The sequence below is a fragment of the Nothobranchius furzeri genome, chromosome 14 (assembly GCF_043380555.1).
Source record: "Nothobranchius furzeri strain GRZ-AD chromosome 14, NfurGRZ-RIMD1, whole genome shotgun sequence".
NCBI classification, from domain to species: Eukaryota; Metazoa; Chordata; class Actinopteri; order Cyprinodontiformes; family Nothobranchiidae; genus Nothobranchius; species Nothobranchius furzeri.
The window spans coordinates 34,875,691-34,895,482 of NC_091754.1; the positions used below are offsets into that span (position 1 = coordinate 34,875,691).

The 19,792-nt window shown below is 42.6% G+C and overlaps 1 protein-coding gene across 1 annotated transcript; it reads left to right on the forward strand.

The window, feature by feature from the left end:
- Window positions 1–4,590: 4,590 nt before the first annotated feature.
- On the forward strand, window positions 4,591–5,559 carry LOC107389422 (olfactory receptor 11H2-like). The gene has a single exon (XM_015965556.3). It carries the CDS (start codon window positions 4,591–4,593, stop codon window positions 5,515–5,517), a length of 927 nt encoding a protein of 308 aa, XP_015821042.1. The 3' UTR covers window positions 5,518–5,559.
- The last annotated feature ends 14,233 nt before the right edge of the window (window positions 5,560–19,792 follow it).

Consider the following 19,792-nt stretch of genomic DNA (forward strand, 5'->3'; position numbering starts at 1 on the left):
GTGAAATTGCAGAAGCTGCTATCCAAGCCATAATCCCTGGAACCAAACTTGAGAGCAGATTTCACCTGACATTACAAGCTCTCAGGCAGATACTGCAAACTCACTTTACTGAGAGTTCCCACAGAGCTGTACTGTTCTCTCACCAGTGCAGTTGACGAAACAGAAGAATCCCCACTCCAGTTTGGTGCAAGCAATGCATTTCAAACACCAGGTCCTGCTTGCTTCATAAAGAGCTGAATCTGGATTGAAGTTTTCTGATCCAAAACCAGATTCTGCAAACAGTGATGTCTCATTTTCAGAGCAGATTTCAAATCTCCAGAGTCCAAACATTAAAGATCTTTTAGAAAATATGACATGTGCTTGACCGGAAAAGGGTGGCTTGCCAAATCCGGGTCGGGAGAGAGGTCCTACCTCAGGGGGAGGAGTTTAAGTATCTCGGGGTCTGGCTCACGAGTGAGGGTAGGAGGGATCGGGAGATCGACAGGCAGATCGGCTCAGCATCTGCAGTGATGCGGACGCTGAGCCGATCTGTCGTGGTGAAGAGGGAGCTGAGCCAGAAAGCCAGGCTCTCGATGATCGAACGAGACCGCGGATACAAGCGGCCGAAATGAGTTTCCTCCGTAGGGTGGCCGGGCTCAGCCTTAGAGATAGGGTGAGGAGCTCGGACATTCGGGAGCGACTCGGAGTAGAACCGCTGCTCCTCCAAATCGAAAGGAGTCAGTTGAGGTGGTTTGGGCATCTGGTCAGGATGCCTCCTGGACGCCTCCCAGGGGAGGTGTTTCGGGCATGTCCTGCCGGCAGGAGGCCCCCGGGTCGGCCCAGGACACGTTGGAGAGGTTACATCTCCAGTCTGGTCTGGGAACGCCTTGGGGTCCTGCCGGAGGAGCTGGTGGAGGTGGCCGGGTAGAGGACGGTCTGGAGCTCCCTAGTTGGGATGCTGCCCCCGCGACTCGGACCCGGATAAGCGGAGGAAGACGACGACGAGACGATGACATATGCTTACTCTTGTAAATGGAAAGAAAGAATTAACTGTTAACTACAGGAAATCCAAGGACAATTAAGGTTACCACAGTAAAAAATGAAAGTTAAAATGCTCCCCAACAAGGCGATAGCGTCCTCTGCTGCCTGCAGATAAACAGTAGTAATGCCACCAACCGTCTGACGAAGGCTGCAGTGGATGCCAAAACATGACAGCAAAGGTAGAAACAAGCTCTATTTTTGATGAAGAACCACAAATAATTTCATCTGATAGAAAACACAGAACGACCATAACAAAGATGTTCAAAGAAGACTATGGAAAACAAGAAACAAGGGACTTCCACCGTTTGGAATGGTTACACCTAAAACGAGCATGTCTAAGGAACCATCTACGCTTCAACTTAAGAAGTCGGGATGCAGACATAACTCCAACAAGCCTACAGCTGAAACCCCGATCCGAACTGAAACACCACAACACATACCTGTAGTGGCCAAGAAGGCATTACTCAAAGAAAGGAAAAGATATATCATAACTGAACAGAACACAAATGGAACTAATAAAAGAACACAAGGTGGAAGCCAACCAACCAACAGCAACATTTATGTTGTTTCATTTATTTTGTAGGGGAGAGCGGGGTAATGTGAGACACCACCATTTTGTTTCCAAGCTCCTTCCATTTGCCCTTGGCCATAAAGGAGAGAGGCTTATTTTACTGGGTAAGCGTATTGAAGTACAGTGGACTGTAAAGTGCTGGTACATGTATAGTGCTGTGGTAATACTGTGAATCTGTGAACTGGACAAAATGAATGGACTGAAAAATACAATGCAGGCTAGCTTTAGTCCAGTAGTAGAATACTGGTTGCACACACCATTGATTCTAAAGGTTCTATTTGATCCGGTTGTGACAGGAAAAGGAAAACAGCAAGTCGGTTCTGTCTCATTGGCTGATAGGAGAACTGGTGACTGGTGTGCAGTGAATGCTGCTGGGATTGCCATTCCTCCCATGCTTGTCTTGTCAGAGTCAAGTTTAAGGACTGCTTCATGACAGGAGCATCTGCAGGAGCCAAAGGTACCGCCACTAGAACGGGATGGATGAATGAAGACACCTGGCCTGAGTTCCTTGATCACCTGATATAGCACACTAACTGCACCCCCGATCGTCCCATGCTGCTAATAATCTCTAGCAAGAGGAAAAGTCCCTGGATTAATCAAAACATTTACAGTCTCAGAAGGACATGCCGCAGAGCCGAGAGATGATAGAAGTCAACTAGATTAGAAATTCACAGGCTGCACTTTAAAGAACTGATAACATCTCTGAATGAGAAAACTTCCAGGGCCACTTACTTTGCTCAGCTGATTGCTGTAAACAACAATAACTCTAAAGTCCTGTTTGACACCATAAACCAGATTGTTTCCCCTCACCTCTCATGCCAGTTTACTCAAGGTCTGACTGTAACAACTTTCTAGCATTCTTTGAGAATAAAATCTGAAATATCACCCCCCATCTACCCCCCCCCCCCAATCCAACCCCCTCCCTCTCAATCATGGTGTGTCTTTACTCTTGTAGATTTCCAGGACATATGACTCATTCAGAAACACATGAAACCAACCTCATAGCCTGCTGATTTCACTCCTACTACCTTGTTAATCAGGATGTTTGACCAAATTGGCGCATGCATTGTAGATTTTATTAATTTATCCCTACAAGCTGGCTCTGTACCATCTGTTTTCAAACACGCAGTTATTGAACCCATCCTTAAAAAACACGTTTGGACTCATCTCAGTCAAAAAATTACAGACCCATTTCTAAATTACCCTTTATCTCTAAAATATTGGAAAAGGTTGTGGGAGGTCATCTGATTACCTTTCTCAAATCAAATCAACTTTATTTATAAAGCGCTTTCACATGCCCAAAACGGACAAACAAAGCACTTTTCTGGAACTACACAACAGTTTTGTTAAATTCCAGTCTGGTTTTCATAAAAAGCATTCAACAGAAACAGCTTTGCTTAAAGTTTCCAGTGACATCATGGTGGCTGCAGACAATGGAGAGTTCACAGTGTTAGTAATGTTAGATCTTTCTGCAGCTTTTGACCCTGTTGATCACAGCACCTTAATTAACAGTGTAACGGTATGAAATGACTGTTTTCCACCAAAAGTCATTTCCCCCTCTCCTCTGACACAGGACTAGTCTGCATGAGATATGGCCTCAAGGTCTCATGCATTTGCTATAAACTGCTTCTTTTCAGCTCAAGAGAAGAGTGAAGGAAGGACTCTCTCCTTTTAATAAATCAAAGAACTCTATTTTAATAAAGCTAATCAAACAAATTGTTAGTCAATAATAAGATGTGACCAATCTGTGAAATCAAAATATTAATTACTTTATTATAATCCTATAGAATATAATAAGTAATATAACTTTAAATGTTTCCACTAGGACTGATCTCACATAGCGTTAAGAGACGACACATTGCTTTCACTGATCCAATCAGAATCTGCCAGATCTGACGGAGGCGTGGTTTTGGTGGTGTTTGGTAAATCTGTCAACTTTTCATTCGACCATAAACCAAAACATCCGAAGTATAAAACTATGCCCACGTCATTTTCAATGCCAGTTCAAAGCGTTCTAGAGAAGTTGTCGGGGTGGCCAATCCGTAACTTTCCTCTTCAGCTGAAAGAACCAACGACAAGCTGGATAAAATCTGTTGCTGTTCCAACTGCTGCAACGGTTCCTTTCAGAATAAAAGCTGAACCATCACGACCCAGTTTTGGGTCTCTCTAGATGCCAACAAAACCGTTGTGACCCGGAAGTAATGTGGACGAAAACCACATTGTTCCTCCTGAATCTGAGGTTCAACAATCAGACAGACCCTCCTCTCCAGAACCCCTGAATAGACCTTACCAGGAAGGCTCAGGAGTGTGGTCCCCCTGTAGTTGGAACACACCCTGCGGTCCCCCTTTTTTAAATAAGGGGACCACCACCTCAGTCTGCCAGTCCAGTGGGACTGTCCCCAATGTCCACGCGATATTGCAGAGCCGCGTCAGCCAAACACAGCCCCACAACATCCAGAGCCTTAAGGAACTCCAGACAAAACCATCAATGTAAATTGCTCATCGAGTACGTATACGTTCCTGTTTCCTGTTCCCAATTGAATTATTTTCTGCTAGCACAACACTGTAATTTCTAGCCTGATTTGTACCAGCAGATTTCTGTTTGATATTATTGTCCAATATTACAAGTGGTCAACCTTCTTTGCTGCCTCTGTTTTCCACCAGCTTTCAGGTGATGGAGCTATTTCCCCAGGCTGGAAATCTATAGGGATGAAACTCTGCTCAACTTGGAATAAAAACAACTAAAGATAAGGTCTTTATCAAGCCAGCTGAAATCAGCTGAGCTTGGTTCTTTTGGAAGTATCAGTAGGAGTTACTCACATTTTGATGTTGTTTTCCAGAACCCTGAGGTTTGCTGTCTTTATTAGCTTATTTCAATGACAACCTCGAGTGAGATTTATGGTGATTAAAGAACTCTGATCCATCTCAGTTTACATATTCTTAACTAGGCTTGCAGTTTAGCTGTAAGTGATTGTGTGTTCGACATAATCTGAGCTGAAATGGATGCTGAACTGAATATAACCTTGGTGGTTCTTGCAGGACATCTGGAAGTGAGCAAATACAGATTTTTGTTTTTTGGGATAATTCTTACAGTATATCTTCTCATAATAAGCTCCAATTCTACTATTGTGTATCTCATTTGGATTCATCAGAACCTCCATGAGCCCATGTACATTTTCATTGCTGCTCTGTTGATCAACTCTGTTTTGTGGAGCACCGTCATCTACCCAAAACTTTTGATTGACTTTATATCAGAAAAGCAAACAATTTCATATTCTGCCTGCCTCCTTCAGTTTCATTTGTTTTATTCTTTTGGAGGCTCTGATTTCCTTTTGCTGGCAGCCATGGCTTATGACAGGTATGTGTCCATATGCAAACCTCTGCAGTATCACACTATTATGAAGAACTCTACTGTCAGTATTCTCCTTGTGCTAGCTTGGATTCTGCCTGCCTCTCAGGTTGCGGTGGCAGCCGGCCTGAGTGCTGATAATAAGCTTTGCAGCTTCACTCTGAGAGGCATCTTTTGCAATAACTCAGTTTACAAACTGCAGTGTATAGTCTCAAAAGCACAAATCATACTTGATGCGGTGGTTCTGCTGAACGTAGCCCTTTTCCCATTGCTCTTCATTCTCTTCACTTACTCTGTGATACTTACAGTATCGATTGGAAGCAGCAGAGAGGTAAGAAAAAAAGCAGCACAGACCTGTTTACCCCACTTAGCTGTCCTCATCAGCTTTTCTTTTTTGTGTGTTTTTGATGTCCTTACAGTCCATCTGGAATCCGGTTTTCCAAATATGTTGCGATTAATTATGACTTTACAGTTAATAATGTATCAGCCCCTCTTTAATCCAGTCATCTATGGACTGAAAATGACAGAAATTCATAAACACCTCAAAGGGCTGTTACTTTCAGCAAAATGGCTTTGATGTCAAAAAAAAGTTTTTTGAATGTCATTTAAACACAAAACAGGACCCTGTTTATTTGTTTAAGTTTTATATTGGAATTTGAATGATAAATACATATTAATTGTTGAATTTAAACAGGTTTTTTCTGGCATTGTAGTTTCACACAGAATGACTACAATATTTTAACTGAAATTCCTCCATTCTGCATGTTCTAAAACATTCATTTATTGGGTTTTGTTCCTGATGTTTTGAGTATCGGTGTTAAATATAAATATAAAAGAAACATTTGTTTTTGCTCCTATTTTTCATGAGCTGAACCCAAAGATATGAAACATTTTCTAAATACGCTAAAGACTCATTACTCTCAAATCTGTGTCAATCTCCTTTGCTGAGATTATCTGTCCCACCTCACAGGTGAGGCATATCGAGGTGCTGATTAGACGGCGTGGGTTTTGCACAGGTGTGCCTTGGAATGGCCACAATAAAAGGCCACTCTGAAATGCGCAGTTTGATCAAACGGCACAATGCTACAGATAGCACAACCTTTGAGGAACAATGCAATTAGCATGGTGACAGCAGGAATGTCTGGAGCTGTTGCTCGTCAAATGGATGTTAATTTATCCACCATAATTTATTTCATGTGACGCTTTATGATCTCTGGCAGATTAGAGAGTATGCGCAGAGGGTTTTGATACAGAGATTATACATATTTTTTTACATACAGGCATAACATATTTTCTCACTTAGTTGTGTGTATCCATAGGTTCATCAGCTTTAAAGTTGATTACCCACAAATTATTTGATCTGCTTTATTCTTAGAATATTGTTGAGGCGTGTGGTTTTGGTGCCTACAGTGACACGTTTGTGCCACCCTACAGACGAGCTCTGATCCTGAGTTAAAAAGAAAGCTCTTGAGCTTTCTTTTTAAAAGCACAAACACTTTTTTTAACCGTGTCCTGTCTGGCTGTGAAGCAAACAGAATTGATGTCTGAATGCTGGTGACAAGCCTTACAGATTTACTCTCAGGTGGAGCATCAAAGCGTCTGCTTTTAATGTCACGCCTGATACTTAAAACTTTGTTATTGTTTTTGAATGTTTTGTAATTCCGACCAGACACAGAGTCAGAGGTAAACGAGAAAGGAAAAGACAACAGGTGGGGAGAGAGGTGGGATGTGTGTGTGTGTGTGGGGGGGGGGGGGGGGGGGGGTCACAACCAGCAGCCGGCAGAGTCCCGGGAGATATCAGCGGCAAGCCCACAGGCCCGCCCGCAGCCTCCCACCCCCTAGCCGGCCGAGCCCGGGACCCAGCGACCCGGGACTCAGGGGCGACCAGCCCCGCCGTGGACCCAGCAGAGCCCAGGGACCCACACCCCACCAGGCAGACACCGGGATTGATCAGGCAGATGCCAGAAATCTTAAACTCCCTGACCCGGGAGCCACGACCACTCAGGCAGACCAAGGCACCGCACCCCACACCAGGTGTGGCAGGGGGAGGGGAGACGAAGATCTATATCATCAAATGAAGTCCCAGGAGAAAAGAGGAGTCAAAGGCCCCACCTGACATATACAGTCATACACTCCCTCCCTCATGCTCACACATACACATACAACAAAATGCTTACAAAAATGCACGCCGGACACCCACTCATGCTCCCCATACACACCCTATTCACTCTGGTCCCGGTACTGCTGCACTTTGGGTACAACCATCACCGGTTCCCAGAGTTTGACCTTTTCTGCTGGGGTGCAAAAAAAAAAGCACTAACACATTCAGAGGCCTTGACAGTCTCCAGCAGACTGTTCCACTGACGAGCACCATAGTAGGAAACGATGCTTTGCCGCATGTTTTAGTTCTAACTTTTGGGATAACTAAAAGGCCAGTTCTGGTGGACGTCAAGGATTGCAAGGAGTCATAATTTAAAAAAAAAAAAGGTTGAATAAATGAGAAGGTCAAAGACACTGAATTAAAAATCAACAAAATAACCTTAAATCAATCCTGAAATGTAGAGGTATTTAAAAACTGATGTATTATGTTCCAGCCCTCTTTAAACCAGACAGGGAAGGCAGTGCAACAGCCACTTGTAAACTGTTCATATTGGGTACTCAACATGGTGCAAAGCACTGAGCTGCATGACACACATGCCTTTAAACTACTTTGTCTTTCGACTTTTCTATTTGGGCATCGCCAAAGTGAATCACCTCTGTCCATTAAAGCTGCAATGGCAGATTTTGCTTAAATCTTTATTATATATATAATTTTTTTTTTGCCTCTTAACAATTTTCCAACTTAGTACAGCTTTAAATATTTCAGACCATCTGGTTGTTGGTCTTGCCAAACTGCTGCACTTCCCTGGGTCTTCCACACATTATGCACTCGTGTATTTGGCAACAGAACACCACTGGTGTGAGAGGGCCGTGGCTCAATACTATCAAGACAAGAAGAAACAGCCAGCTGCTACCACTTTAGTTCTACGACAAACTACCAGAGGCCCAAAAAGAAAAACACTTTTTGAAGTCACGGACAGTAAAAGATGTTTCATGTAGAAAACTGACTGGTGGTTAATTAGGCCCGAGCAGCGTAAGCGCTGCAAAGGCCTATTGTTTTTCTAATGTTGATTTTTCTTCCAAGTAAATTGGCTTTTTGGAGGCCTTAACATTCCCAAAAATGTTGTATCTTTTGCACACATGTCACGCGTGGTGTAAAATTTTGTGTTTTAAAGGACCCAAAAAAATCGCAAAGAAAATGGCTGAATAGTGCCCCCTACAATGTGAAAAATACAATCTGCAGTCAAATGGTCTGTGTGGGGGAAGAGCGGAAGCACGGTCTTTGCTGAATACCTGACTGAGGTCATGGTAGGCTGGAGGTACGTTGGAGAGATCAATCTCTTCTGCAGGAGAGGTTGTGGAGTTGTGGAGGGTTGGCGAGGCTGAGCGAAGGCAGGCTAGAGAACACTCTGGGCTCCATCCTTCTATCTGGCTGGTTCTCCAATTCAGCTGGGGGTTGTGGCGTTTCAACCAAGAATGGCCCAGGACCAACGGAGACTGGGGAGAGGGAAATACAAAAAATGCCAGACGTTCTGTGTGGTTACCTGACACTCTTAATTGCAGGGGGATGGTTTGGTGGGTGATGGTGGACAAAGCTCTGTCATCAAGTGATGACACAGTGAGAGGAGATGACAAACGAGTGGTAGGGATATTCCACCTCTCTACCAAGCCAGGATCCAACATGGACTGCTCACAACCGGAGTCCACCAGCGCCTCTAGCCTGTGTGTGTACACGCGCTTGTTTATGTAAGGTTTATCTATAGGTGCGTCCACTAGAGAGTGTGAGGGATCACAGATCTGCCCCCTAAAGATGTGCAGGAGACGGAGGGAGCTCCAAGTCCCAGAGATCCAGGAGTTGCCCCAGAGCACAGGAACCCCAGGGAGACTGCGACCAGAAAAGCCCCCGACCCCCTCGAGAGGCGCAGAGGATCGCCCCAGGGGGCCACAACCAGCAGCCGGCAGAGTCCTGGGAGATATCGGCAGCAAGCCCACAGGCCCGCCCACAGCCTCCCACCCTCTAGCCAGCCGAGCCCGGGACCCAGCGACCCGGGACCCAGGGGCGACCACCCCCGCCGGGGACCCAACAGAGCCCAGGGACCTAGACCCCACCAGGCAGCCATCGGGATTGGTTAGGCAGACGCCAAAAATCTTAAACCCCCTGACCCGGGAGCCACAACCCAGGCAGACCAAGGCACCGCACTCCACACCAGGTGCGGCAGGGAGAGGGGAGATGAAGATCTATATCATCAAAAGAAGTCCCAGGAGAAGGGAGGAGTCAAAGGCCCCACCTGACATATACAGTCATACACAAACACAGTCACACACTCCCTCCCTCATGCTCACACATGCACATACAACCAAAGACTTACAAAAATGCACGCCGGACACCCACTCATGCTCCCCATACACACCCTATTCACTCTGGTCCCGGTACTGCTGCACATGGGGTACAACCATTACCGGTTCCCAGAGTTCAACCCTTTCTGCTGGAGTGCTGACTAGCAGGCTCCCCCGCCCAACGCTGAGCACAGCAACCTACCACCCCAGACCCCAACCAGATGGCCAGATCTCCCTCCTAGCCTCCAGCCCCAGGAAGCCAAGCAACAACAGAGGTGTGCTAAGACCCCTAGTCTCCCTCCGCCTGCTCCAATATAGTGTTGTGTGATCATGAGGTGTATTCCATGGCTGTGGTGAGCGGGCAGTGTGCGGGCATCGTCTGGCCTATGCCAGCTGATGCCACCACACCACCCCACTTGCACCCACAGCCCTCAGTGTCTAAGTGCAGTTTAAAATTGTAAGTGGGCACCGGCACTTGGGATGAGGCTGAGAAATCCCCCTGCCAAATGCCGTTGGATGTGCTCACTCCCAAGGCCCTAAGTGTGTGTTTGCGTGGGATGTCGTAGGTGGAAGTGTTTAAGGTGCAAATAAAATTGGGGGGCAGGTTGCCACAGGAATGCGGAAATGGGGTCCATACCCGCACTTCCTGAATTGTCCACCCCCAAGGTCCTATGTGCATGTTTGTGTGATGATGTGAGGGAGCAGGAGGAGAGAAATGTGTGGGGATGGGGAGGAATGGCTGGTTGGGCTTAGCCATTAGTTGGAATTTTTAAAAGCTGTACATGATCATCTCCTGGTGGTCCAGGCGACGGTTCTGATCTGGTTCCGACCCAGAAGCCAGCTGGCCCACTGAGCCATGAGTGTCTTCTGGTGGTCGGTTCGGATGGTGATCTGAGCTCCAGAAATCTGCATCTAATTTTTTAAACAACACCAACGGTCTCCGGAGCACAGCGCGGACCTCCCTGTCCCGGTACCGACCGATGTGGGCTACAATTCAATTAAATTTCAATTCGAGTTTATTAATATAGCGCCAAATCACGACAAGAGTCGTCTGAAGACACTTCACATAGTAAACATTCCAATGCAGGTCAGTTCATTAAGCCAATCAGTAAAATAATTCTTATATAAGGAACCCAGCAGGTTGCATTGAGTTTTTACAGCAATCCTCATACTAAGCAAGCATTTAGCGACAGTGGAGAGGAAAACTCCCTTTTAACAGGAAGAAACCTCCAGAGGATCCTGGATCAAAACTTCCTCAGGCATGGAGATAGAGGCGTTTCTCTTATCTGGAAACCCGTGGACTTGATATCCAGACAGGCTGGAGTTGGTACAGCCTTCCCACACTATAGTTTATCAACATGAACACAATCCAAAACAAGTAAACACACACACTGACTGGATAACCTGACCTCTCTACCCTAAAACTAACCACTATCCACACTGAGCTGAGGCAGCGCCTAGCTTCTAACTCCCTTTGGTTACGTTGGAGGTTCAGATTTAACAAAAAAGAGTCTTTTCAGAAGCTTTGCTGAGAAAGGCCACTTTTTACTAGAAAACTCTGCCGTTATGTATTTTTAAACAAAATCTCACAAAATATCCACAATAAGCTTTTCAAATAGTATTTTTGGATATCATTTAATATGAATTAGAAAAAAATTAACCTATAATTTGCTCTTTAAGGATTTTGTGTGTAAAGGCAATTGGATCTCAGCACTAAAAAAAATAAAATAAAAACGAGATGAACGGACAGACAGAAGTTGTAAAAGATTTACCTGCTCTGAGCCATCGCAGATTCTTGTCTGTGCATCTCTGTAAATGTTTTAATAGTGTTTCACAAGTACATTAGTGTATTGCAATTGTGCCACAAAAGCGTCTGCACCCACAAATCTAATTTACATTTAATTTTCTGTTGATGGTTTTGTGGCAGGGCTGCGCAGTGGTTAGAGCTGTTGCCTTGCAGCAAGAAGGTCCTGGGTTTGCTTCCCAGTCTGGGATCTTTCTGCATGGAGTCTGCATGTTCTCCCTGTGCATGCGTGGGTTCTCTCCGGGTACTCCAGCTTCCTCCCACAGTCCAAAAACATGACTGTTAGGTTAATTGGTCTGTCTAAATTGTCCTTAGGTGTGTGTGTGTGTGTGTGTGTAATTGTTTGTCTGTGTGTTTCTGTGTTGCCCTGCAATGGACTGGCTCTCTGTCCAGGGTGTACCCCGCCTGGTTGCCCATTGACAGCTGGAGATAGGCACCAGCCCCCCCCCCCCCCCCCCCCCCCCCCCCCCGACCCTACCTGGACAAGCGGGTTCAGAAATTGGATGGATGGATGGGTTGGTTTTGTGGGCAAGAGCAATTTTTCCTTTTTGAATGAGCTGAGGTTCTGACCCTTGAACCATTGAATGAGAGCCTACAAAACAGTCTAACATCAACTGTAGGATTGAAAATATAGGAACTCACCTCTAGCAGAATAACATTTGTGATGAACTGAACTTCTGGACATCCAGTTCCAGGATGTGACAGTACTCTTTTAAGTCTGTGGATCATGGCTTCAGTCTGCAGCAACAAATTATTAAAAATAAATAAGTCATGTATTAGTTGACTGGGTTTTAACAAGCAGGCAACTTTAACCCTCCCACTGTCCTAATGGGTGTGACCGAGGAAAGATGACCATTGAGCAGGGTTGATGGTTTATCCCTTGGGTCCATGAGGCAGGGGTGAAGAGTGAGCACCACCTCACCCCTGCCACATGGACCTCAAGGGATAAACCATCAACCCTGCTCAATGGTCCACTTTCATAAAGACAGTGGGAGGGTTAAATGACCAACAGGTTTTCAAAGACTATTTTTAGTATGTGACCACAGCACCTAAACAATGCCGTGACAATGCAAATGTACCACTTGTCAGACTAATAAAGAATGATCTTATCTTTGCTTCAGATAATATAAATGTCCAACCATCTCATTCAAACATAATTGTGATTCATTATGTCACAAATTCTGAGAATTTATAAAAGTTTGTAAAAGACTAAACGAAAAAAGAGTATGTACCATCATTTCGTTAAATGTGCTGATATGTTCACTATAGTGTTTAAGTGATGGATTCCTCGTGCTTCTACAGATTCATTCTGTTAGAGAGAACGTGACCTGCTGCATATAAATCTTCCACATTTCATAATTATGATTTCTGGTGCAATACCCATAAAACAATTTATACCAGAGGATGGCAGCAGTGGCCCATGTGAGGCAGAGAGAGCACAGACCTAGCATAGTTCAGCATCATCTGCTTAAAAGCTAAGGGCTCCATACGTCTGTTCCCACAAAACTGTTTATTACTGGGTTGTTGCACGTAATAAAAGCTTCTGTTGTCCCAAGTGTAACACAATGAATATGCATCAGTAAATTTAGGTTTTTCTCTTCCATTTGAAATCAGAATTAAAAAAAACATTTTGTCACAAATAATGCTTTTTTATTGAAAATAATTTGTCTATATATATAATAATAAACTGTCTACATATGTCTGTATACTGCTAGTGTTACACATTACTATGTGTAAAGAAGTCCTTTGAAGAAAAGTCTCCAGTCACACCAGCACACTTTGAACCCACTAGTAGTTTTTTATGTGCTGATGCAGGGGCGCTTCTAGCATCAGGGGTTTAGGGGGGCTGAGCCCCCAGAGGTCTGCTGGTCAGGTAAGATAAATTTAAGCATTTTCTACATTTTAACACATTTTCATTTTCACATTTATGAAAGAAAACAAAAACACTGTTTTCACTGAACAAGTTACAGTTTTAAGCATCACAATCATTATGTTAACAGATTCTGCTAACACTGTAGCAGCAGGGGCGCAGCTACCTACTTTATGAGGGGTATGCATTCACATAATTGAGCCCCCCCCCCCCCACACACACACACACACACACACACAACACCATCCCATTGCCTCCAACCACTCATCTTTTTCTGCCACACTTAATACATCTATTCATACACACACATTTCAACGTCACAACTGATGCCTTCATTAAATCTAATAAAATCTATAGTAACTATAATCCGATGACTAGTGTCTAGTTTAGCAAAATTTAGATTAGCTGGAGTATTATAGTGTAACTCTGCCTCAACTGGTGACTTTTCTACTTCATTGTCAGCCAGAGAAAATGTTGCTACAGAGAAATGCCCAAGGTAGTACCCCACAATGAGAAAATCACAATGTCCACATTTGTCTCACACAGTCTCAAACGTCACACTTAAATTAAACTCTTAGCTCTGATTTAATTGTTTCTTTATTTATATCAGTTTTTCTCTCTTTTTTCTGTTTTTTACCTACAGGTAATCCTCAGGTGTCTTGTGCAGCTCTTTGGGGAGACGATGCTCAGCAGGTTAAACAACTGTAAAATTGATTTTGTATGTACTTTTTGTTTAGAACTCATACATCACCTGTTTTTCTTTCTTACAGACACATGTCTCGGTGTGATCAGGTGGTGTTGGTGTGATCTAGGAGGGCACACTCATCTCCTTGTGCATCTACTATCATCAACAAGGTCAACACTTTAACCATCAACCTTAGTTATAGCATAGGGTCCAAGAAAGTCCGAGGACATCGTTCGTCCTTTTCGTTTTTGATTTCTGATATTTTGTCTCAAAACCATGTCCCACAGTTTCTTCCTCCAAAAATAATTCTCAAATTATTCATTAGCTTGTAAAAGTGAATACTAGCTTGATGACTTTTGCAACAGATCATGTAAAATCTAAGAATTTTCTTCAATTAACAAAAATTTGAATTGACATAAAAGCGGAGGAAACATTATGTCGACTTAACATAAAAGTTCTCTGCCACCTCAGATGGATACCATGCTTCTTTTCCAAACATAAAATAGTAAGTAGTAAAATAAAAGAAGACTTTTAAAGATGAGTTTAATTTATATTAACATTTGAGCGGTGTCGTTGACCCTCTCCACCAAACGTTGGTCTGTGGATGATATGGGCCAGACAGGATGCAGCACATGTCAGTGTTGAGCTGAAAGAAACGTTTTGTGGGAGTCTTCAAACATATTTTTGTTAGAATTAACTTAATTTAAATTGCTAGCAAACCACACTGTAAAAAATGTGAACAGTTTATCAAACATATAGTTCAGAACTTTACCTTGGTCAGTAAGGATGATTTGGGGAACCTTAAACTGGTACACCAACTGTAGGATGCATTCTGTGGCCTCTCCTGCTGTTTGTGATTTACGGTAAGTGGATATGCCTGTGGCCATCAGTAACTACAAAAATTTGCATTTCTTGCAGAAATGCTGTTTGAATGCTGGATAGCTGAAACTGTACGCTGAAGCTGCTGAACATCTGAACTGAAGCTGAAACTAAGCAAAACTGTCAAAATGAGCTGAATGTCTTGAAAGATGTAGAAGCAAAAAGCACTAACAACCAAGTAAAGCACAAAAAGTAAGTGAATAATACAGAAAACTGAAATCTGTGAACATTGTATAAAACTCTGGGCAGCTAAAATATCTAAACACCTGTTATTTCAGTATAGGACAAGTTTAACAGTTTAATTTTTACATTTAGCTGAACTGTGAAATTAGCAGCATATGCTAAATTCAGGAACTGATTGCTTAAGTTGTTGAATAACTTAAGTGAAGCTGAAACTAAGCTAAACTGTCAAAATGAGCTGAATGTATTTAAAGGCCCAATGTGTGATATTTCATCTTATAAGTTATCAAATTTCTTGTATCACATTCTCAAATTTGTTTTTTTTTTTAATGATAATTCAAACAAGCATTTATTCTAAGCATTATTATTAGCTTTATATTTTAATATTTTAGACAAAAGAAGCAGACCGGTGCTCCATATGGCATGCGCCATCTTAAAATACAGTGACCTTTTAGGGACATACAACATATTAAGCTTCGCATTTGATGTTTGCGTTTTTAAATGATGTAACCTCAAAGAAACAGCAGGGGGCAGAAGTGCGCCTTGTAAGCATGCAGTCTGACAAAGTAACTAAGAAGAAGAAGAAACTAGCCACACCGTACTTCTAGCGATGGAGGATCACACATATTCTACAAGCAAACTTGAGAAACGGGATAGTTTGAAAGCGCTTGAAAGCGCCGATCTTCTAGACTTTATTGCAGCTCTGCCTCTTCCTCTTGTGCGTGGAACGTTGCGGCTGGTTTGAGCAAATTCGGCTCCTTCATCTTGGGATGCTTGCCCTGCTTCTGTCGCATGTCTAACACCTCTGCCTCTCTGTGCGCTGGCACACGTCTGTCCTCTCCCTCTTCCTCGCCCTCTTCCTCTCCCTCGTCCTCTGTCTGTCTTCACTGATGAACCATCGGATGATATCTGACTCTGTTTACGGAGAGAAAACAATTACAGACTACACTACCTTGTATATTTCCAAAATGGCAAATAGAAATATAACATTTCTCAAATAAAATGAACAAAATATTGTCATTTTTTGTAGTCAGAAGTCATCACTAACTAGCTGCCGTTTGCTATTAGCAAACATAACTGACATTAAAAAGTTTTTCTTATTCAAAACCTATTTAGATTAAATTAATAAAATAAGTTAGATGAAAACAACTAACCTGTTCGCTGACTTGAAAGCTGGAATTAGATGATGACATGCTGCCGTTTACAGCAACACGATTTTGTATTGTATTTGTTATATTTGTTAATAAAGTTTTAAATAATGATTAAAAAAACCCTTTTTGATCCTCGGGGGCTCCAATAGCTGCAATACCGACTCTAAACTGCGTGGTGCTAAAGAGTCGGATCTTTTTACTATGATTTCTGTGAATTTCACACACGGGGCCTTTAAAGACTTAGAAGCAAAAATCACCAACAAGTGTAATAAAGTTCTGAATATAGGTGGAGAATGAACAAAAAATGCTAAACAGCAGAAAACTTCCATCTTTAAACATTGATTAAAAACTCAAAAGTTAAAATGTTTAAACAGCTGGCATTTGAATGAGAACAGTTTAATAGGTGCATTCTTACAATTGGCTGAACTGTGAATTTAGAAACATTTACTGATATCTAGAACTGATAGATTAACATTTTCCCTTCCTTCAATACTGGGACTCCTACAATATGTATACCTATTCTGTGCTGTTTTGTCTTTGTTCTATATTTAAAGTAAATAATTGTACTTTATATGCTTTTATTTTTGTGTACTGTGTTCTGTGTCAATATTCTTTGATTTTATTTTACACAACATGATGTGACATTTTAACTATTTCATTTCACTTGTGATTGTTGTAACTGTGTGAAGCACATTGGGCTACCGTTTTGTGTATGAAATGGGCTCTGTAATAAACTTGACTTGACTTAACATATGTTCAGACTTGGTATGGAACTGATGAATGGTTGGATGAATGAAATGATAAATGGACTGTTGGATGGATGTTAGATGGTTTATTGGATGGATGGATGGATGGATGGATGGATGGATGGATGGAAGGATAGAAGCATGCATGGAAATATATGTGGATGGATGGATTCCTTAGGCCAATCCGATCGATTTGATGTCTCACATAAGTGGGTGTATTTTGCCAGAAGATGGTTGACCTCTCTCAACCAATCAGGGAGCTGGGAGGGAGCGGGGCACTTTCCCACCATCTGACGGTCAATCAAATTTAAATTGTTTCTAGTTTTAAGTACAGACAGCTATGAGACTTGGTTAAAGTGATTTGTAGTTCCTTGCGTTGCCATGGTAACAGATGACAGGCGTATGCTTTAATAAAGCAATGTACAATGTCACATGACTCTTTTAAACTTTGAATAACATATATATATTAAAGGGGCATTATGGAAGTTTGACAGCCCAAACATGTATAGAAATAATAAATTTCTTCTTCATACATTCTCCTGCAATGCCCTGGTCCTGTAAAATGAGCCCTGGCATTTTTACTGTGATTGCCTATTTTTCTGTAAAATCAGAGAAAAAGAGAGCTGCTCGGGTCGATCAGGCTGCTTCATGCGCGTTCACGCTCAGGCATAGCCCTCTGAACCGTTCTTAAATGGTACAGATACATGTGATGTCACTGGTGCGTTAGCTTGCCTGGTAAGGCTTTGGGCTTTCGTGCAGAAGACCGGGGTTCGGTTCTGGATGTGAACCTAGTTTATTTAGAGTTTCTTTTTACATTAATGGTATTTTTTACAGTAAGATGCCCAAATTTTTATTTGAGACTCGCCGAACGGCATTGAATTCACGGATAAAAAAGATGTGGGTTCAACTTTCATTTTGGAACAATTTTTCAAGCAAGGGAAGGGCATGATCTGAGCATCAGGAGGACTGACCCATCTTAAACCTTTGTCGGCTGTGCTGAAGAGAAGGTACAGAACCAAATTATTTAATTAATTAGCTGTGCGTTCTCCTGTCCTCTGTCCTCCGGGCCACACACACACACACACACACACACACACACACACACACACACACACACACACACACACACACACACACACACAAACACACAGCCACACACACAAGGAGCTGACTATCTCAGCTGTTATTTTCGTTAAAGAGTGTGCATGTACAGCATGCGCACCTCATGCACGAGCCTACTATTGAACCTGCCGTTATGCTATTGGCCTGAGGGGGCAATTGCGAGCATAAAAATTCAAAACTCCGTAAAGTCCCTTTAAAGTATGTTGATACCATTGTGTCTAAAATGTTGTTAAATTTTGTTCATAAGCACTTTGCCATGGTAATGCAGAACACAATATCAAGTTAATACAAGACTCCTGGGACCAAGCAGGTTTCATTGATGTACCATATGTGTGGGTGCATATTTTCTTTTAGGCAGAAGACGATTGAAAACTCTCAGCCAATGAGAGAGCAGCAAAGGAGGAAGGGGCGGTTCCTGCCTTCTGACTAGTGTTAAAATGTCAGCTATGCTGCTAGTTTTAAGTGTATAGAGCTCAGAAAGATAAGAAACAGCAGTATGTTATAGGCTCGATATTAGGCTTTTCACATTCATTTCAATGAGACTTGTTTGGGGATATCCTTATGCACTTGTGTTACCATGGTAACCGATGAAGCATTTAAAATTTAATACAAGATTCCTGAGACCAAGCTGGTCGATTTGATGTATCATATGTGTGGGTGCTCGATCCTGCTTGGACAGAAAATGGTTGAACACTCTCAACCAATCAGAGAGCAGCACTGTTTTCCTGCCTTTTCCCCCGGCTGTTGGAGGCCTGCTAATGAGAGAAGCCTTTAAATCTGTCCTTCAAAAGTGAAATTGGGCCTGTCAAACTTCTCATCACCATCCGAAAAGTACTGCACCGATTTGAAAAATTCAAAAAGCGTGAGCAGCAGAAGGCTTTGATGGTCATGTGTGTGGAGTCTTGTATGCCTACCACAAATGTTCTAGAAGATATGAGGAGAACATTTCAGCTGTCTGTCAGCCACAGGTGCCTTTTTTAAAGGGGTTTAAATGGAGGAAAGCTGACACAGTCCTCCTTCTGGGGATTGTACAACAAACAATGTAATACCAACAGCAAAACCCAAGACATCACTTTGAAGCGGACAAAATAACCTAACGAATTTGAGAATATCCTTAGTGTACTGTAAATTATGTGGTCGATGGAAATTTTTGTTTCAATATTTCATAAACCATGCAGTTAACAGTGCTCAGCTGCTCAGATGTCTCTTCAGACCTCTGACATGTCTTATCGCCATTCAAAAACTGCTGCACCTATTGGAAAAATTCAAAAAGCGTGAGCGGCAGAAGCTTTGGTGGTTATCTGTGTGAATTTTTATGTGCCTACCATGAACTTTCTAGAAGCTATGACGAGAACATTTTAGCTGTCTGAAGCCGATCGGAGGAGAAAATCTCTGTTTCTTTAACATGGGTTTCAATGAGACAGAATCAGGGTCTCTCCTCCTTCTAAGGTTTGTAGAGAAAGAAATGTAACACTTAAGGACAAAATGAAACCCATTCTTAAAAGCTGAACAAAATTCCTACTTTTTGAGATATAATTTGTTTCGATACTCCAAACGGTCTGGGAGTTGCAAAGAGTTGTTTCCAGAAAATGTGAAGGTCAAAAGTTAGAGTGGAATTTTCAGTTGAGTGGTGAGCGACATTTTTTAAATTTTGAATATTCTCAAACAAATGAACCGTACGGCCACAATGTTTGGAGTACATTCATGATTTATAGCTCAAAGCGAAGATATATCCATTAGCTGCAAGCCAGCATGCGTCTCATTTCAATCGGACTTACGGTTTTCTCAGGACAATGCCAGAAATGGAGCAAAGGAGGGTCATTGCTCCTATCTCTGCCCATTATAATTTTTGTGATCTTTTCTGAAAATCTCAAGCCGTACCTCAACTTCTACCTGTGATTTTAGAAAAACTGTAATAGATATCAAAAAGATTTTTTTAACCTGTAATAGCTGAAAAACTTGTGAGTTTGTTGAAACT

Bases quoted from the DNA above. Each gene is read 5' to 3' on its own strand.
- LOC107389422 (XM_015965556.3), top strand. From the start codon at position 4,591: ATGGATGCTGAACTGAATATAACCTTGGTGGTTCTTGCAGGACATCTG.